Source organism: Betta splendens, chromosome 3, assembly GCF_900634795.4.
Source record: "Betta splendens chromosome 3, fBetSpl5.4, whole genome shotgun sequence".
Classification (NCBI taxonomy): Eukaryota; Metazoa; Chordata; class Actinopteri; order Anabantiformes; family Osphronemidae; genus Betta; species Betta splendens.
Genome location: NC_040883.2, coordinates 18,877,870 through 18,898,982, shown reverse-complemented (window position 1 = coordinate 18,898,982; position 21,113 = coordinate 18,877,870). Strand labels below are relative to the sequence as shown.

The 21,113-nt window shown below is 44.5% G+C and overlaps 1 protein-coding gene across 11 annotated transcripts in view; it reads left to right on the top strand.

Annotated features, from left to right (window-relative positions):
• Positions 1-21,113, top strand: part of baz2ba (bromodomain adjacent to zinc finger domain, 2Ba) — a 61,838-nt gene that overhangs the window by 23,683 nt on the left and 17,042 nt on the right. For 6 of the 11 annotated variants that reach the window (XM_029143422.3, XM_029143415.3, XM_041070010.2 and 3 more), the window contains exons 3-14: positions 9,115-9,291; positions 12,808-12,999; positions 13,085-13,246; positions 13,693-13,889; positions 13,973-14,185; positions 14,396-15,022; positions 16,815-17,565; positions 18,098-18,367; positions 19,106-19,166; positions 19,325-19,433; positions 20,221-20,322; positions 20,857-21,079. In XM_029143422.3, coding sequence (XP_028999255.1) covers positions 9,117-9,291; positions 12,808-12,999; positions 13,085-13,246; positions 13,693-13,889; positions 13,973-14,185; positions 14,396-15,022; positions 16,815-17,565; positions 18,098-18,367; positions 19,106-19,166; positions 19,325-19,433; positions 20,221-20,322; positions 20,857-21,079 — 3,082 coding nt within the window. In that variant the 5' untranslated portion in view covers positions 9,115-9,116. The remainder of the gene's footprint in view (positions 1-9,114; positions 9,292-12,807; positions 13,000-13,084; positions 13,247-13,692; positions 13,890-13,972; positions 14,186-14,395; positions 15,023-16,814; positions 17,566-18,097; positions 18,368-19,105; positions 19,167-19,324; positions 19,434-20,220; positions 20,323-20,856; positions 21,080-21,113) is intronic. The other 5 variants (XM_029143424.3, XM_029143421.3, XM_029143423.3 and 2 more) reach the window with 1 other exon arrangement.

Here is a 21,113-nt window from a genome sequence, read left to right as displayed (position 1 = left end):
TTTCCTGTGGGCATGCTATTCTGAGCTGCTCTGAAATCTACTGGCCTTGAGTGAAACTTTTTTGGGGAAAAGTTTAAAGCACGGTAGTTTTGTGTTGCCGTACGTTGCCGGGCAGCTCCTCAGCTGCACGAGTGATTTCTGCAGCGAGGAGTTAGCTAATGTAAACAATTGTGTTAATGTACTAGTAGCGGTCTGTAGAGTCACTGGCTGTGAATCACTGCTTAACAGAGAGCTTGTCAGACACAGCAACAGGCCAGATAGTTAATCATGGCTATAGATCTGTGCTTTTATAGAGCTGCTTAACAACTGCATTTCTAATTATTAGGCCTTTCCAGTGACACGTACAATAATGACACTATTTGGGATTCCAAGGGTCACAATAAAGATCTGATAAAACAAATATTTTTAAACGTACAACGTAAATATATAGTTATTTGATTTCTGGTCAAACTTGGGGGACTTTGTTGGTTGATAATGTCAAAATGTTTATTTCAGAAAAAAACATGCAATTTATAAATGAGTCCGAATGATTAGTACTTTTTTCTGCCGATACCTTTCAGCCATCCGTCATCTTTCTGGCTCGAGTGTGACGTGCGGCATTTTTAACCTTTCACTAGCGATTCGGTCTTTGCTCCAGTCTGCCATTTTAAAATGCTAAAGACATTTAAAGCTTAAACAGAGAATAAGTAGAAGAGATTGCCCTTTGTAATTAAAAGCCAATTTTGTAAAATTGATTAGATTATGCTAATCAAGGGAGATAATATCTTAAAAGCAGCGTGAGGAAGGGAGATAGAGGGAGGGTGAGGAGTGGAAACGAGTGACAGTCCAGCCGCCATTACAAGCTGCTGATTTCGGCAGAGTGCTTCATAAAATGTCAGAGCGCTTCTCCCTGAGCAAGACACTGAAAAATGGCAGCGCTGTGATGTGCTGGCACCTGCTGCACTGTGTGTGTGTGTGTGTGTGTGTGTGTGTGTGTGTGTGTGTGTGTGTGTGTGTGTGTGTGTGTGTGTGTGTGTGTGTGTGTGTGTGTGTGTGTGTGAGGGAGAGAGAGAGAGAGAGAGAGAGAAAGAGAGGGGGAGAGACTGTATCAGTGTGTACGAGTGTGCCGGTGTTTGTGTGTGCATGTGTGCGTCTATACTGGCCTCCCTCCCATGTTGCAGTGAAGCAGAACAGAGTGGCTGACTGCCCGCTGCTTTGCCTCTCTCTCTGTCAATACAACACCATTCTCTTCCAGCTAGTCATTTTCACATGTTTAACATTAAGTAAAGCACCCTTTTGAACAGAGGAATACAAGTGATTGACATATTGAGTTTAATGCTCGTGGATTTTCCCTCATCACAGCTTATGTTGCCAGATTGCTGTTCTGAATCTAGTCAATAGCCGTTAAGACCATCATCTAATTTCAGTATTCGAACGTGCGACGCGGTGGGTTCTGTGCCACTGTAAATACTCAGCACGTTGCCTGTTTACTGTTGGGTGTTAAACACATGCTTACATTCATATGCTGTTTAGCGGAGTGAACAGAAAGTTGGGGTCCTATAATGGACGTTGTGCTTTCAACACAAGCCTGGGAAAATTGAGTGCCTGTGAGAGAGGAGCTATGGCCGAAAAGGTCATGATAAAGCGAGAGCAATAAACAGCTTTTTGCAGCATATTAACAGTATAGAACTGTCTTTAAAGCTGCTAGAACCTAGGATCTTCAGTGGTGCGATGAAGCACAGATAATTCAACTTTTTTGTGCAAAGATGACTTCATGTAGACTGTTTAACATATTTCAGTGTTTTGCTTTGACCCGGGGGCGTTTGCCAAAACGACTTTAGGTTTGAGGGGGATGTTTTATTACAATTTACTAATTTACCAGGGCCATTTAAAACATAGCGGTTGATATTAGAGCTGCTTAGCAATCAGAGAAAAAGCCCAAGGCAACATGTTGAGTGGGATTATTTTGTTGCCTTCCCTCTCAGCTGTAACCAGGCAAGGTTGGGAGGAATAGAGGCCATGTTTGCCGTCTGACCACATCCAGTCCCAGACGCTGGTATTATGAGTCATTTTGTCACACCGACCGGCATGGTGGAAGCCTCAGTACAGGCTGAATGTTCACTCATCGCATTGCTTGGGAAAGTCTGGCACAAAGTAACATGGCCGCTGCACGTGTGACCGGACACGCCCGGCGTTAGTTACTGTGGCGTGTTTGAGCGGCACGCGACGCGCTGGAGAAGCCGTATCAGACCACAACAGGCCGCTTTTCTAAATGGGAGCAGTGAATGAACATGTGCCATTTTTGATATGAGTTATCACCTTCAAGTAAAGTTTCAGTTGAACAAAAATTACTATTCCTTAAACAGGAAATGAGAAGGGGCTCTAACGATTGCTCAAGCCAGTCTGGCTGCTTTCTGGCTATTCCATTGTTCTGTCACTGTCACTGTGTTTTGCTATTTGACACGCATGTCATTTGCATTATGCATATCTCACGTACTGAGCTCAGCCTCGCTCCCATCCCCCGTCTGTCTTTCTCACCCCCCACCACACACATACACACATTTCTTTCTATCCTTTCCTCAATTTTCTTTAATAAGTTATGCAGTTTCTTGTTATTCGGTTCTATGTATTTTTGTATTTCCTGTCTGATCTAAGGTGTAAGGGACATCTCTTTTAGATTTAGATTAGATAAACAGGAAATCGCACAAAATGAAACCCTGACACAGGCTCAGAATAAAACACTGCTGTTGTTTGCTGCTTGATTGTTGTGATTTTGAATATTTGATAAAAATGATATCACCATACTATCATATTTAAAAAGCATGTCATCTAGTAAACCAACATTACACCTTTCCTTTTATAACTTTTGTCAGTTTAATTGTGCTTGTTCATTTTTTGCAAATCATTATTTTGGCTGCCTTGAAGTTGAGACTTTGCTTATACCTCACCTTGTTTCCAGCACTTGCCACAACTGTGTGTGTGTGTGTGTGTGTGTGTGTGTGTGTGTGTGTGTGTGTGTGTGTGTGTGTGTGTGTGTGTGTGTGTGTGTGTGTGTGTGTGTGTGTGTGTGTGTGTGTGTGTGTGTGTGTGTGTGTGTGCGCGCGTGTGCGCGCGTGTGCGCGTGTGTGTGGGTGCGCAGATGTGCACACATGTACTTGCTATTTTCATTGAGATGGTGTTATTCCATGTTTAGCTGCTCCAGAGTCATTATAGAGTCGTGTAGACACATGCAGCCAGTGGTGAGCAGATCTGGTTCAGTCTGCAGAAAAACCGTAATGAGCTGTGAGACTGGCAGATGACTGTGAGTGGTTAGCAGAGGGAGAAGGGAAGATTCATCAGGGATGATGATGCACACTTCTGCTTTTCTGATGTGAAGACCCCGCTAGGTTACCATAGGGAGAATAATTACCTTTGGCTGGCTACAGATGCGAATGAGCATGAGAGACCGGAATTTTCATATTTAGCTTACTTTATGATACTTACAATTGTGTGTTAGGGCGTGCTTGTGTTCACACAGACACACACACCCACACACTCATTCTCAAACACTCGCACTCAGACACACACTGACTACCGGCTCATTCTCTTCTATTTATGGCCAGGAAATGGGAGTAGTACTATGTCTGCTTGAGCTGAGTAACACTATTCTGTCACACATAAGTTTGACATCAAACACAAGTGACAAGCCTATCCTATTCCTCTCCACCGAGTCATCACCATGTCCCAAAATCACATTATTGTCACTGGGAACCCAGCAGAGACGGATGGTGAGTAGGGGTGTAGATTCCAGCCTTTGGCATCTACAGTATGCTTGAAAAGGCAAATAAAACCATTTGGCAGGAGCTGATTTCTTGTCATTTCAAAAATATACAGAATGCATGTAGCATGCCATTTGGTTTTATATTCTATCTAAAGCCTCTTACAGCGACACGGATATGTGTGTGCTTGTGTTACGACAGGGGAGCGCTGAATCCTGAATCTGGAAACTCCTCCATGCTAATGCCATGTCGTACCACTTGTGACACACAGGACCATATCATTACCTTTTGCCCTGGCAGGCAGTAAGCAGCTCTAGCATGGTAAGCTCCAGTGTTACATGGGAGCAGGCAGGCAGTGGCGTGGCTGTAATAAGACCTGTGGCCAGCACCACTGCCAAGGCTAGCTGAGGCGGGGTGAGAGATGGTGCCCATCCCCTACATGCCTTGCTCTGCCATCTGTCACTGGGCAGGAGCCGAGCCGAGGGAGGGATCTGAGTCATTCTAGTTGTTGTCACCTAGAAAGGCCACACTGGGGCATGCTGTCTCTTTGTACTCCTTTCAGGCCTTGGCTCAGTCAATCAGTTTATAAAGCACTTATGCAGTTATGCAAATCTTCTATCACGAGTCAGTGATTCAGTATAGATTTATTTCATGAATTTAAATGTACTGCACTAAGGCCTTTTTGCAAAGTGTCATAAAGTGCTACATTGACAACCTGAAATAAATGGAGACAATTTGCTAATTGATTTATTTCCAATCAATCTCCTGAGTTTTAGCTTCTCTGAGTTATTTTCCTCCTCTTTGATCATCTTTGGGTTTTAGATCTGTAGTAGATCAAAACATGCATAATTCTGAGATTTAGCAAGTTGTTAGGAACATTTTAAAATAGTTTTTTATGTTTTTAGTTGATGAGTGGTCTGCTCACAAACCTTAATTTTTTTAACCAATCCAAGCAGCTGTCTCTTTAAATGTCCTCTGACTTAGTGTTTGACTCTGGACATGGCTTGTCTTTATTTCTGCCAGGACAGTCGGTTATGTCATTTCCTGGCTGACGGTGTGCGTGCAGAGATGGGAGGAGGCAACGGGTCAAGCTAGATTGTGCGTGCGCTCTGCTGTAAGCAAGATGATCTTGCTCAGTTAGTGTTCATTGCCAACAAGCATGCAAAGTACAAACATCCTTATCCATATGCACAGGGAACATTTACTGTACGTTTGAGTAACAGCTATAACAGATGCACTTGGTGATTCAGTGTTGATGATGTCATTTGTACCATCACAACTGCAACAGAAAGTACCTGTGTGTGTGTGTGTGTGTGTGTGTGTGTGTGTGTGTGTGTGTGTGTGTGTGTGTGTGTGTGTGTGTGTGTGTGTGTGTGTGTGTGTGTGTGTGTGTGTGTGTGTGTGTGTGTGTGTGTGTGTGTGTGTGTGTGTGTGTGTGTGTGTGTGTGAGAGAGAGAGAGAGAGGGAGAGAGACTGTGTTAGTGTGAATGTGAGTCTGTCTGAGGACAATGGACATTCTGTCACCTGCCAACAAGACCATCTATAGTGTATATCAGTGTGATCACTTCTCAGGAAGAACATCTTTATTTGCTGGAAATGGTACCACAGAAAGTTAATATGTTTGCTATGAGCAACACAGAGCAAGCTAGATGTTTAAAAAAAACCCTATGACTCTCACATTCTGATTAAAAAAAGAAGTGCTAATGGTGGATTACTCATTCTGATCCTCTTTTGTACCGAGAGCCTTCGCGACAGACTTGACATTTTTCTTGTCAGCTGCTCGGAGCGGGACACAGCTAAACAGAGGTCTGCGTTTGACACAGTTGCAGATCAACAATAAAAGGCGGGCAGTGAGCGATGCAGTGGAAAGAGTGAGCGCTGTAAAAAGCAATGATGATACAGTCTTTGTCGGCCACGGTGAGGAGGAAAGAGGGAAGGGAGCTGGGAGCTACCATGTGTCTTTGAATGGGGTCAGGGCATCATGGGGAATAATGCATTTCCCTTCTCTTGCGCCAGGCACTCCTTCCATTACGGCTGGAGAAGAGACATTGTGTCCACACTCTGATTACCACTGATCCATGCTGATGACTCTGTTGGCGGATTATCTCAGTTAGTATCAGCCATCTGTTAGTGTGTGTGTGTGTGTGTGTGTGTGTGTGTGTGTGTGTGTGTGTGTGTGTGTGTGTGTGTGTGTGTGTGTGTGTGTGTGTGTGTGTGCTAAAGGAGCGAGGAGGAAAGGGGCCAGAGTGTGATACACAAACCTACACACACACACACACACACACATATTGGCAGTCTTTTGCGAAACCGCTGCTTGTCGCTGAGCACCATTACATACACGCAACGCAAACACACTATCACAAAACAAATGCATGATGTAAGGCCACGTAGCAGGCAGCACAGACTGTAACAGCACCATCTAACATGCCCACTTGTGCGTCTCCAGTCCTGCCCTCCTTTAAGATGATGCTGACGTGCGAAGGCTCCTATGCGAAGGCCACATCCAGTCATAAAAACCACAGAGCTGTTTATAGCTACACTATTTCCTGAAGGGCCGTTGCATCGAACCACTATTAGCTGCATGCGTTGACAGCCGGGCGCTGTGTTGTATTTGTGGATGTGACTGTGGATCCAGCACCGGAGAACATAAATCATAGTTCGGCTATTAGCATAAATTCTTCGTCTCCTTGCATCTGCGGGACCTGCTGTTTCTGGTTGTGCCGTTCCACGTTGATTGGTCGGTGTTGTTCAAGTCAAATTGATTTAGCCGTTCACGGAGATTATAACGCTTGCCTTATACCGCCACTGTACTGTGCCGTTAATTACCTATAAAATCAAGCTAATTCTGATGCTAAATCCATTTTAATTTCTCATAATTAAGTCAGAATTGGATCCTTAAATACCTTGGCGCTCCATTATTGTTGCAATCACTGTTGTGGCTGTGCATTTGGTGGTACATTGCTGAACTCAATCTTATTATTGTTATTAGATTTAATTGCACTAAGTGATCAGTTTGTAGTTGTCAGAGGAAGATGGACTTGCCTTGCAGTCATTTCTTCCCCCCGCTGTCCTTTCTCTCCCCGTCTCTCATCCCAGAAAGAGGCCCTCTGAGAGATTGTAAGAGATGAGAGGAGATGAGGGGGAGGGTCGTTCTGCTTTACACCTCTGCAAAGAAGGGATTGCTTTTTTGTTGTTTGTTAGGGGGAAAATCAATTCTGTTCACATCATCACATTTTGACAAGGCGAGGCATTAAGTGCAGATATTGAGAAACGACAGGAATGGTTTACAGCCTGTCCTTCATCTTCTTCTCTCTTTTGCTTTCTTGTCTTTTTTCCCCTCAACAAAATCAGAGTGTATTGTCTTGCTTACCCCTTTCCTCTTCAATCTCTCTCTCTTTTTCTTCCTGTAGCTCTCTCTGTTTTTTTTTTCTTGCGTCTGAAAAGGTAGAGAATGATCCGCTTCACTTACCAGCTGACACCACATAAGCTTGCTCGTCCTCGGAGACATGAGCCTTTTGTTTTCCTGTGCATTATGATAATTATGAAGGTCCACAGCTCCTCTCAATTTTCATCACTCTTCTAATGATACTTGCATTTTTTTACGCCAAGCACAACCACAGGAATAAAATAACTCTTTTTTTATCTTCTGAAAGAATCCTTTTTTCCACCCTAACCTGACATTTAAAGGGTGACAACTGAGGTGAAGGAGCATGGAGTGCGACAGCCATTCGTGCAACAAAATGTGGTGGAGAAAGTAACAGTTTTTGTTTAAGAGTATGAGATATCTGCTTTTCACTGAGCCAGAAATGAATTCTTAGAACTAATATGTGTTGTCTGTTTAGTTGGCGTTTGCTTTGATAATTTGAGCCCACATGCTGTCACCTTGCATTAGAGGCCGCTGGAAAGACCTTTGACCTTGTTCATAATTACACAGCCACCATCTTTGTCACTGCAGCAGTGGCAGTCATGGCTGCCCAAGTCCAGTGGCACACCAGCCTCCTCCCCGTGGACTGCAGCAGGTTTTCTTGTCATCCATGCCTCTCCCTCTCCCTCTCTCTCTCCCTCTCTCTTGTCAGTGTTGCTCCTGGCGAAAGGCTGATACTTGATATTCAGAGGATAGCAGCTTTTGTCTCAGAGATTTAATCAGTGGCTCTGCTTCCACTGCAGAGGAGAGAGGGAGGGAGGGAGGGTGGCGGAGGGGTGGCAGGAGAGAGGGAAGGAAAGAGAGATGGAGGCAGGGACTGTTTATGTGTAATGACACAATAACAAAGCCTGCCTGTAAAACACAATCTGCAAACTGTGCTTTTGAAGGGGATTTTCAGTCCTGGATTAGTGTCAGGCAGAGGGATACAGAAAAAGAGAATAGAGGAAAAAAAAGTCAGGTTGATGTGATAGAGAGGCGAGGTGATTTTGCGCGTGTGCGTGTCCGTCTGCAGTGGGGGATGCAGTGTGTGTGTGTGTCTGTGTGTGTGTGTATGTGTGTGTGTGTGTGCAGAATTCATGTGTTTTGACACTGTTTTGTATTTATTTGGCTGCGCCGAGTTAGCGTCTGTGTGGGCACAGCCACATTGTGTTCTCAGTTCTAGGCAAAAGGGGATTAAAGTTGAATAATGTAAGCAAAATATTTGGCTGCAGAACGGCCAAGTGTTTCTTGTGAGGGTTTACGTTGCTGGTTGCTTGATAATGGCTGGCGTGTTGACTCTGTGAGAGTGATAATGGACAGCTACCGTGTTGGTTAATGCACCCATCATCTAAAAGCCTCTCTATTTAGTTCTACTTCCAACCAAAAGGACTCTGGGAGCAATGTTGTCTTTAAAGGCCTCAAAAAGCTTTTAAATTTAAATGACAGTTTTTTTCATCAAGGAGGTGTAAAGGGATCCTGGTTATCAAGCGCAGGTGTGCACGCTTGTCTGTGTGCAAAAGTTTGTCTGCACGGGTCCTTTTGGGTGAAAGTGACTTTTCTGATGGAAAACGTTTTCTATGCCAAAATGTAAAAACCTGCTTTGTTGGCCAGTATCAAGAATCCTCAAAGACGTCAGCCTCCTTCCCACCTCATATAGAATCAATAGAGGCTGGGAGCCAGTGAGCATGGCTAAATAGAAATATTGTTCAGGGGAAGTGAGATGTGAAAGGAAAAGTGTCAGGAGGTGTGTGTGTGAGTGTGTGTCTGTGTCTGTGTCTGTGTGTGTGTGTGTGTGTGTGTGTGTGTGTGTGTGTGTGTGTGTGTGTGTGTGTGTGTGTGTGTGTGTGTGTGTGTGTGTGTGTGTGTGTGTGTAGGTGTGACAGTATGCGTTGGTGTGCATGTGTTTAACCGCGTGTGTGTGTTTGCGTGTGTGCTTTGCTATTGTAACCCTGCTGATTGGATTGTGTTTGACAGATATGGAGTCTGGAGAGCGGCTGGCCTCCCCTGCGCCCACCCTGTCTGCTGCTCGCACCTCCTCCCCTGCGGCCTCATCTTCCTCCGCTTCTTCTTCTTCGTCATCCCCCGCTCCCCACTCTAAGAGCAGCCTGGCCCCGAGCCCCTCAGCACTGGGATCCACCCTCACCACGTCTGGTAAGAAACATTTTCCTCCCACTGTCAGTCTTAACATCATCGTACATCCTTAAAAAACAATAGAAGGAACCGCACACAGTTTCAGTGTAAGTATTATAAACATGACAAATATGGCCACCTTCATGTCTTGATAGCATTCACAGTCCCTCCTCATTTTTGTACCATGAAAATTAGTTTCTTCCAATATTAATTATACAGTTATTTTGCCGCCTCTATGAATACACCTCTCTCCCAGCTACCAGGATTTTTTTCATGACAGCTTGGGTTGCAATTGAAAAGCTTGCTGCATTAATGAATCCCAAACAATTAGAGGGCTCTTTTGTGTTAGAAACACACACATGCTTCGCCATGTCTCCTGACAACCTTCAGCTCTCCAGCTGCCTCAGAGTCAGACTCAGCAGGACACTGTGTGTGTGTGTGTGTGTGTGTGTGTGTGTGTGTGTGTGTGTGTGTGTGTGTGTGTGTGTGTGTGTGTGTGTGTGTGTGTGTGTGTGTGTGTGTGTGTGTGTGTGTGTGTGTCTATATTTGTTTACCAAATATCCCTTGTGAAAGTGGATCGTTTGCTCATACTCTTCTGTCTCATCTCTTAATGTCTTACTATTTTTGTAGGCCAACAGTACACACACACGCACACACAATTATGAAATAGTATATCCAGGTTTCCCCATAATTGTTGTGTTTTCTCTCTGTTATGGGAAAAAGGAGAAGGAGAGGGCAAAATAAAGCCTCTTGTTCTGTCCTTCATCTCCAATATGTTGCCCCAAAGACGACGCCATTAGGAGCATCTCTCTCCTTATGTATTATACATCCCTCTTATCCCTCTGTGCCATTACGTGTGCTCAGATTTTCTAGATAAGCGATTTTGGACTGAGCGTCAAATGAAATGCTGAGAGGCAGGCTGTTTGCTCTGAAGTTCTGCTGCGCTTTGTGGGAATCAAGCAAGCCAATTCTTTTCCTTTCCACACATTCATTCCATTTCAGTCGTCGGATCATAACTCAAATATATACACACATGTATACTGAATAAATGTAAGGCACAGTTCCAGCTTCAGGTATCACGATAAAGGGAAAAAAACTCCTCAGCCAGGGCGACAAGCAGAACTAAAGTGTGCTGTGTAAACAGGTAACGTCAGTAATTATGTATTTCATAGAACCAGTATCCTCACTGACCGTACACTGATTCAAGGTGCTTTGCCAATGTTCCAATAACACTTAAGGAAAGAATCTGACAAACATGAAAATAAGCACTGTGTGTGTGTGTGTGTGTGTGTGTGTGTGTGTGTGTGTGTGTGTGTGTGTGTGTGTGTGTGTGTGTGTGTGTGTGTGTGTGTGTGTGTGCGTGTGTGTGTGCGCGTGCGTGTGTGCATGTGTCATTGATGAGGATATCACTTAGAGAATAAAAGCTGATCGGAGCTTGTAGCACTCTCTCCTTCTGGGATCAACTCACGGATGCAATTAACTTAAATCTGTCTGTGGAAATTTGATTGACTGCAACAAACAACAAATTAATCCCCCTTCGGCAGCATCCAAACATGAAAAAAGCAGGCGGTGCAGTTTGTCAGAGAGGAAGAAGGATTGAAACAGAATGAGAAAGAGGGCGAGGGAGCGAGGGAGAGACAGAAAGGCAGAGCGACGAAGAGAGAGTAGGTAATCCTAGGTATGTCTCGCCCGTGCTTCTTTCTCGCTTCAAATTTTTAGATTTAATTATTCGCCTTCTGGAAGCCTGCATTAATATTGAAAAGGCATTTGCAGATGTCACTTTGTGTTGCCTAGAAAGGAAAGGGGGTGTGTGGGGGAGAGGTGGGCACCCCAGGCATAAGTGAATGCTGTGGCTGGCCTTTCTGGGGGTTGCATTGCAGTCGTTTATCTTCGTATCCACTAGCTGACGCTGGCAAGGCGGGCTCTACATATTCAGCATATTCTAATGACATTCAAAAGGCAGATTTTCGCTGCCTTTGTGGTACGTGGGGGCCTTGAAGCAAGGGGCTACACTCTCATGCGTCACCGTGCTGGCATGTTAGTAAAGCCTTTTTTCTTGTCAACGAACCACAAACAGTTTGCGTTCTCCGAGATGCATCTTGTTCATTAATAGTCTTCAGTGTTTCCTATATTATTATGTGTAGCACATACTGTGTAAACTCTGCCCCTGGGTAATTAGATCCTAGACTGCATTAGTTCAGAAAACACTGAGCTCGGGCGTCACTCCCTTTTACATTTCTGTGGTGTATGCAAGTGTATAGTAGTTTGACATTTTCATTTGCATTGTGCACAACACTTTCCTTTTCTTCAGTCATCACTTTTTGCATGTGTATTACCTGGCTTATGCAGAGGCATCAAGCAGGCTTGCTCTCCTTTTCTGGAATAGAAATTGAATTTGCATGAAGTATGCTCACACCAAATTGCATCTGACTCTGGGAGGAGGTAATATGTGGCAGTCGCCCCTGCCAGAAATGATTGTGCTCAGGAAAACGCTAGACGATGATGATGTTGATGAAGTATTCTTCTGTGCTGAAATTGAATGCCAAAAGGATAGGAGGTTAGCTTTTACACTTCATACACACATTCTTCACTTCACCAAGAATATTCACTTGTTGCCCGATGTAGCAAATTCTGACACCCGCATCAACGCTGAAGAAATATCACTGCACAAATAGTTCTATGTTGAAATTGGATTATGACAAATGCAATTTAAATGTTTCACTGTTCGGACATAAGCGTCACTCTGAAGCGGTAGTCTGTCTGCCTCTCTTAGAAATGACACAGCAGCCTTTTAAAATTGGACGCAATATGAAAGCTAAGTCTATAGTTAATTCTTGCACAAATAAAAGACAGTAGTTCTGTAGTCAAGTGGATGAGAAGTGACAACTTCAAGAGCTTTTTAAATCTAGGTTTTACACCCTGTCGATTGTTACGTTAAGAGCTCAGGGTGGTAATTTAAGAACAATGTTCTCAGTCTGGACAAATAAACATAAACAAAACTAACAGTAGGGCAGCAAGTTGCACCGAAGGTGCAATAAACAACTGTCACTAAAATCTGCAACATTTACAGTTCATGGAAGAAAACCTTATACATACGCAAGTAAAATTAAATCAGCAGTGGGTATTTTTAGATACTGGAGTTCAGCGTGAAGTTCACCTCCCGTATGGAATTAATCTTTTACGGGACTGTTTAGCTTCTGTCAGAAAGAGAACGAGTAGCTTTAAGGAACAAAGCACCAATAAACTCTACAACAAAAATGTGCAAAAAAACTCAGCTACTCAAGCTACTCAATCAGTTTGCTTTACATGTGTTTAAATATTTGGCAACGTCACAAAAGCAGAAATGTTAAAAACACCATCATTTCTCATTTTACTGTGAAAAATGCTAATTGAGCAGACACTGGAGTGATTTTAAGGTTAACACGTTTCTCTACCTGTTGCTCTGTCACTTATCTGTGTTGTTAGACACAAGCTATCTGCTGTGGGATGCATTTGACAATATTTGAACACGTTCTGCTTGGTTTGGATACATTTCAGGCCGTCTGTTTGGAGCAGCAGGAGAGCAGCCATTTATTGGCTCCACGTTGTCAAGTGCCTTCCCTCTGGTCAACCACCCAGCCTTTGGAGCCCTCTACACTGCTGGAGCAGGCAGGCCTGAGTTTGGAGGCCTGGGCTCCCTGGGCATGTCAACCGCTTTGGCTGCTCACCCCCAGCTAGGAGCCCTTTCTGGTAAGATGGGAGCGTTTGAATTTCATTTGGCAGTGGGCTTGATGGGAATGCATTTTTAATCCTCTCCTCTCTCCCCTCCCAACAGAGTGGTGGCGAGCTGCTGAAGCCCATGGACGGGGAACTGCTGCTTTCCTCCCTTCCTTCATTGGCTTCCCTCCTTTCTTCACTCCTCACATTCAGCCCAACCACAGCGCTAGTCCTGTCCAGATCAGGATGCCAGGCAAGAACAGTCACGCCCCACCTAAAGGTACAGCACCGTTCACGCCACAGATCGCCTCTAAGACCCTGATACATATTCAAAGTTAGTTGCCAGCCTGGCATCTGTCCCTCCTCACCAACCACCTCTTTCTGTGTTTTCTTCTTTCCCAACCTACATCCTCTTCATACGGTGACAAGACTTCTGCTTTTCAAGCTGTCAACATCTCCCTTGCTTTTCCTCTCGTAATCTCCGTTTTTGGCACTCTTTTAATTTCACAGTATCTTTTAATTTATCTTTTATTATGTAAACCACTCGTGTTGGGCTTGTGACTCACACAGCGAGCGTGTTTGATGAGATACATGTATAAACCGATATTTTTATTAGCTTATTACATTCCACAGTTAGTTCCATATATTTCATTATCCCGTGTAGCAAAATTCTCAGACAAGATGGAGCTGATTAGTGATGCAGCATATCTGTTTTGTGTTGCCTAGGGCTGAATGGGGCAGTGAATGGCAGTGGTGTCTGTCCTCCCACCACGCAGTCAGGGAGCTTCTCTGCAAATCCGGCCTCTGTCCAGGCACCAACCAAGCCGACCAAAACTTCAGACACCACCAACACTCACCGTAGCAGTCCTCAGAACAATCCAGCAGAATTGGTGGAAAAAACGATCCAGAAACCTAAAGAGAAGGTTAGTTTGCTTCTCTGCTGTAAAGCAGGGATGTGACGTAAAATATCATAGTTTTCATCAAAAGTCTTCTCCTCTTAACTCAGAAGCCACGAAAGAAGCCGGCAGACAATTCTGTTGCCAGCAACAGTGAATCAGGAACATCCTCAGACAGCTCGAGTGATGGATCCCTCAGCAGCGATCTGGAAGACTTGGCAGAGGATGATGAGGATGACGAGGATGAGGATGAGGAAGATGAGGAAGAGGACAAACAGAGTGAATTATCTGACTCTGAGAAGAGGGCAAGGAAGATCTCAAAGGTGACACAAAGACGATGGTAGATAACAGAGAGTAAACACAGTGTTTGTTAAACTCAAGTAAAAACAAACTGAGCCAAATACATTTGTTTTTATTGCAGTTCAGTGGTTTGACTTTGAATTGTGGACGGCCTTTGCCAATCTATCCATACCAATAAATATTAAAACCATAAGGCTTTTCTTTGTTCTGACAGTGCTTTATTTCCTCCGCAGGTTCTGATACCCAGCTCTGGAACCTCAAAGAATGACAGGCCCGTCTCTGGGGAGCACCGGGACAAGAAAGACACCAAGTCCCCAAAGGTCCCCTCCAACCCCCCGACCCTTGTGCCCCTACCTTGCTCTGTCTCCCCTCCTGCCTTGTCCCAAAACTCGCCACTGGCCCTGCACAGCTCCAGGTCCCGGACAGAGGGACCACAGCAGCACTTCAGTGTGATTCAGTCCACTGGTCTGGCTGCTGGCTCAAAGCCCCTGGCACTCCTCACCCAGCCCCGCAGGGAGTCTTCACCATCTTCCTCACCGATAGCCCTCACCACGTCTCCAAAGGCACCTGCCAGCAGCGCATCTCCCAAACCTCCTAAACTGGTGCCCTCCTCACCCCCCCAGCACCTGCCCCTCTCCCTCTGCTCCTCCCCGAAGCCCTTTTCTGTTCCCTCGCCACCCCGCTCAACTCTTCCTCTGTCTACCTCCCCCAAACCTTTTGGTTTGACCTCATCTGTAACAAGCTCCCAGAAGTCCTCACTGAAGCCACCTCAGCACGCAGTCCTTGGCGCTGCCAAATCCAACAAAAGAAAACTGCTGGAAGCCTCACTTGCGCAGATCAATGAGTTCAGGCTCAAACAGGTAAGCCAACCTGATAACAGCAGCCGAATAATGTCATTTTCTATCATGTTCACACAAACATCAAACCTGTAGTGCTTCACATATACGTCGTATACAGTGAGGCAGACAAGAATAATCTAGCTACACAGTCAGCTTTACTGTATTGATCACCGTTATTCCAGACAAATTGACATTAATGAATTTATCCGCTGGTGCTGAGTGTGAAGTTAAATTTGTAGTTAATCTTCTCTCTCTCCTCATCACTATCACGCAATTACCAACACCACTTACTGCGTGTATTTAACACAAGATCCAAGCAACCGCAGAGCTGCCACGAGTGAATCTGCACATTCAGTTACGAAATAAAATCCTGTGATTGACTAGTGCAGTTTTCCATTCACATGAGGATGTTGTTTGATATTGCGTTCCAGCGGGCCTCTTTAAAATTATAACAGCCTTGAGCAAACGCTAGCAATTGCAGTTGGATATCAGAGACAGTTGTTTCATGCAGTGAACTGATAATCATTGGGGGTAAACTTGTAGAGCACTGGGACAGAAATTACCAACAGTTATTATCAAGAAATGTTTTATTTATATTTGCTGTAACTTCTGTTGTAACCTTTGGAGTGAGGGAATGTTTTGTCTTTGCCAATTGTTGCTGTGCTTATAGAACCAGGTAGTCACTGCTGTGTAATCAGCACTAGTAATGTTAAAAACATTTTTCTGTGATGTTACATTTACAAATACTTATCTGATGACCAGTGTTAGCTCAGATACAGATTTTCCCCCTACGTTAGTACATCGGATACTTGGAAAGATGACTGTGGTTCCGTTGATGGGGAACTGATGCAGCGGTTCCTCCTGGCCACTTGTTGGAGTATCCCTGGAAAATACACACTGAACCCACTGTGCCCTGAACAAAAATGACTGAACACAATAATTTGTTGTGGAATTATCATAACAGAGAATCAGTTCTGATTGTTACGCCTGTGAATTTTCATTGTCTGTCATGGTAAGCAGATGATTTAGGCTGCCACAAGTCAGATATGCTCACTAAGCTTTCACCGTTGTGGAGCAGACTTTAACTTTGCAGCTGTGAAATCCACACATTTTGAAAATCTGCCACTTTCTTTGCTTTCTGACCACACAAGCCACATTACTTGTGAACAATGTGAACATTAGCCTAATAATCAATAAGCCAAACCCTTTTGAGATCAGGGCATTCTGTGAAAATAATTTCCCCAGTCTTGTTTTACCAGTAAAGAGAAGTTTACAACGAGCCAAATTCCCCCTGTGGTTTCAGGACTGTTACTGTATTTCATGGTCTGTGAAATTGATTTTTTTCACTTCATATCACATACAGTTGAAAGTGCAACGTTAAAGTCGAACCCACCTTTGCTTAAACCTAGATTGAACCAAATGTGTCATCAGTGTAAAAGAGGCAAACATGTGCCAGGCCGTGTAGGTAATGATGATGGAGCTTTTCAAATGTGTAGACAAGTAATTACATTTTTAGTGATACTGATGTGTTTCTTTTTGAAAACCTGTCCAAGTACAATGCCTTTGGTTATTGCGTTTGTGTTCTTCTTGTTTCCCAGAATGGGCTTAGACACAGTTAGCGGGACCAGTGTTCGGCATTGTAGTTTTGTCACCTGCTCAAACAATCAGCAGTGATGCAAACTGACAGCTGGAGCAACTCTACTTTGTCCCACTTCTTTTCTAATTTTTTTCCTAAACTTTCTTTGTTCCTCCCCTTCTGTTCCCTCCATCCCACTCCCCCGACCCCCCCTCCCTCTTTCTCCTCCATTCCCAGACTCTCATGTCCCAGGGGCAGACTTTCCCAGCTGACCAAAAGAAGCAGAAGCAGAGGCCAAACAAGTCTCCAAAGCGGACATCCCTGTCCTCATCACCATTGCCACCTGCTCCACCTCCTCCGCCCCAAAACAATCACTCCAACCTCTTCCTCTCGAGTGCCCTGCTGGGGCTTCCTGAACCACACCACCCCAATGGAGTCATCCAAAGTACCACTCAGGACGCACCTTTGGCCCTCATCACCAAACCTCGCAAAAACTCTGCCTCTCAAGGTAAGTCCTCTCAGTCTGACTCTGATGCTGGATCAATGCCTGTCAACCTGAGCACAGGGGCAAGTAGGACCCCAGCAACTACCCAAGCTGGGCCTCTGCCACAGCCTCCCACTACCTCACCTAGTGCCACAGGTCATGGATCCAGAAAGAGCAAGGCCCTCAAGGGTAAAGGACATGCACCAGGGCTTGGACAGGGACAAGCAGACCCTTTATCTGCCTGGAAGGGCTTCTCTCAGAACCACTTGGTACAGTCACTGGTAGATTTGTTTCGCGGAGGAGAGTCTGGGATCGGAATACCTGGAGTTAGTATCCCTGGAGTCGGAATTCCTGGAGTGGGGATCCCTGGTACATGTAATCCCACAGCCGGTCTGCCTGCTAACAAGGAATCAGATGACTCGGGAGATGATGACGATGATGATGACGAGGATGATGACCTTGAGGAGGAAGAAGATGAAGAGGATTCAGATGATAGCCTGTCAGGTTTGTATGGTCTTTGTACATTAATCCATTCAATGTAGAATTTAACCATAAGCTGACAAAAACCCCTTTAATGCGGTACAGTTAAAAAGGTGACAAAAAGGGAAGCTGACTTTATACATCCATGTAACATTCCAGCAAATCTTCACGGCTAATAGCCTGAAACTTAATCGTTTCAACTTGATATTTAGCTTCAGTCAGATGGTGCCAGCCATGGCGTTTTGCGCTCCTATCGCCCAGGTTGTGGGTTCAATGCCTTCAGTGAAGGGCTGCATCAGGAAGGGCATCCTGCATAAAATCGCCAAATCACTACCCCTTATAAATTCGGGAATTTATTAAATTAAATTAAATTAAATTCGGGATAAAGCCGAAAAGAGTTACCTTTACCTATTTAGCTTCAGTCAGATATTCTATATCCTACATGATCACAAACAAGCAGTGTAAAATACTCACGTTTGCCCTTGACACTAATAGATAACACAATATTTTTGAAATACCACATGTCATATCATCTTACCCTGGTTTCCCGTTTCAGAGTCTGACAGTAACTCAGACAGTGACATCTCTGGGAAGAAGCTGAAGGAGCTAAAGCTGCTGCCGTCTGGATCATCTAAGAAGGAGATGTCTCCCCGCAGGCTAACTAAAGGCCCAGAACTACTGAACACCTCCACCAGTCACAGCACAACCAGCTGCTCCCCTCTCAACCTACAGGTCATCAAGTCCCCCACCGCTGTGACCAGCTCCAGTGCCTTGGCTTATCACAGCTCTCCAGGCTCATCGTCCTACAGCCTAGCATCTCCATTAGGTAACATTTCCAAAATCGTGTGAAGACAGTGTATAAGCGAAGGATAAAAAATGGGTTTTAACAGGGTTGCAAAGTAGTCATAGTATATGGCCTGGAGGAATTACACTCCCACTGTCCTCAGATGATTGAAGTAAGATTGTTACTGTTAAGGAGGGCGGAGACAAACGTCAGTTAGTTGTCACCATCTAACTGGTGCTCCGAGGTCCTGTAAGGGCATGCCCAGGAGCTCTGACACCGTGTTTGGCATAGCAACACGTTTTTCAGTGCAAACAGTTTACCTAGACTAGAGGAAACAGGAATCTTTCAAGGAACCATTCATATATTTATGACTTAAAGACTTTTTTGTGCTTTTTGTAACTACAATGTCAACTGATAAATGTTAAATAATTGAATGTATGTATGTAATGTATAAATTTGCTCCTGGAGCAGGAACATAGTGGCGGAAACATTAGAACCATCACACTCAAAAAACCTCACCCCCACTGTGACCTCAATAATAAATACTTCTCTCTTAGAGCATTAGCTTAAAACCGTGTAACTGTAAAAACAGTATTTACAGCAGTAGCTTCTGTACTGGTGTGAATTGGTCTTTACAGGTGTACCTGATAAAGTGGCCAGTGAGTGTATGTGTATGCTAACTGACAGGTGGGATTACTAGTAAGCTTTGCTGCTGCTACCGTAGATTTCTTGTCATGGCTTTTACGTTTAAATTGATGGTTGAACTCTCTCTATCCACAGGCCTGGGGAAGAGGAAGAGGGTGATGGATGAGAAGGAATTGATGACACCTCTGGAGCTGGGGTATGTACAGTACAGGAGGCAGAGGAACGAGGGAGCTCCTATAAAGTGCTTCGGAGAGGGCTGTTTTTGTCACTTTCATGATCGCATCAGCTCGTAGTCACAAAAACACTATTTGTCTGACTTTTCCCTTTTTTCTTCAATCATCACTGAAAACCCAGGTGGCGGAGAGAAACAAGAATCAAATCTGTGGCTGGGCGCCCACAGGGAGAGGTGGCCTACTACGCCCCATGTGGCAAGAAACTAAGGCAGTACCCAGATGTGATGAAGGTACCTCGACCTTAAAGAGCTGCAGTTTAATCTGCATCCATGATACAGAAGCAGATGTTTTGAGGCATGCAGATGAGCAGCTGAGTTTGTACCAGGGTTTACTGTGGGAATCATTGTGGGCGGCATGGCTTATGATTTATTACAGAAGGCGGTTTTTAGCAATAATTGCTACACTGCTCATCCACATTACTCAAACAAGTGCTTGGGAATCATGATTTGTTGTGTGTTATCTATGCAATCGCTCCAGCTGCACTCCACCCCCACCCTACCCCCGCTGTCTATGACCCTAATAGTGAGAGATGATATTCTTAGATTCACTTCTTGTGCCACTTTTTTCACCTCACCTTCCCCCACTAAAATGATAAATGATTAGTGTTGGAATGCACAGCTTTGGCCCCATTTGTACTGCATGTTTGAATATTTAATATTCTTCTAATAATTCGTCAAATGCTCAAAGGTACCATTAAGTGTAGTGTCATATACAAAAGATGTGTAGTAATGTTCACTCACTGCTAGTCAGTGAGCGTGCAGTCAAAAGCCTAGCGATGCTGCAGATAAATAAGAAGGGGCCTGAATTGTGCACCCCAAGGTCAGAACCGTTTTTCTCTCCCGAGAGCTCCTGCTCTTTTTTGTCCCCTGGCTTTTATAATGATTAGTAGCACTGCACCGATGCATACTGTAACCAGCGTCTTCCTCCAGTCTAGTGCCTCCCAGTTGCTTTTCAATGTCGCTAATTTCGCATTTTTTTCTGCCTAAACCAACGCCATTATTATTTTCTCTTCTGTAGTATCTATCCAGAAATGGAATAAGTGGCATCACGCGTGATAATTTTAGCTTCAGTGCAAAGATAAGGGTTGGTGACTTCTATGAAGCCAGAGAAGGACCCCAGGTGACTGCCTTTCATCTCTCTATTTCTCTCCCTGATCCCTGTTCATCTTTTCATCTAGCGGCAGGCAGAGCTTCATGCAGCAGTCACTGTCAGGGCATGGACAGGAATCAACCAAAACCCTCAGTAGTCCTAGTTCATAGACCTCTCACTGTGCATGGAGAAATGTAATAATCAGCTGACATTACTTCCACAGGTGACCAATGATATATGCCAAGTTTTGTGTCTGTGATACAAAGAGATAAACTAGAAAATGTGTTTGGGTCTATTACTGGAAAACTGTAAAGAAAAGAGATAATCATGCAGTGCTGAGGGGATAGACAGATCAATAGATAAGCGAATGGTAATGAAAGGTACTTGTAAATAGGCAGATTTGCACTATGCATTATAGAAACTAGTTATTTTATATCAACCAAAATATTTAGATTTCATATTTAGATCACAGTCTAGTGAAGAATTAATTGTTCCTTTTCACATAAAAAAAACGCATGTCAACAAGTAATTTCCCCCCAAATCTCTCCACCCCCATTTTTCTAGGGCTTACAGTGGAGCCTGCTGAAGGAAGAGGAGGTCATCCCTCGTATTTTGGCCATGGAGGGTCGTAGGGGCCGCCCGCCCAATTCAGAACGCCAGCTAACGGGCGAAGGCGGTAAAGGCAGCCGGCGAAGGAAGGGACGGCCCCCTAATGTGGGCGATCCACTGGCACCCGAGGGCCCCAGTCCCAGTGAGGTCAAACTTCTGCGCAAACTAGAAGCTCAAGGTTAGCAGAGGAAATGAGCCCTGAAATATGTTTG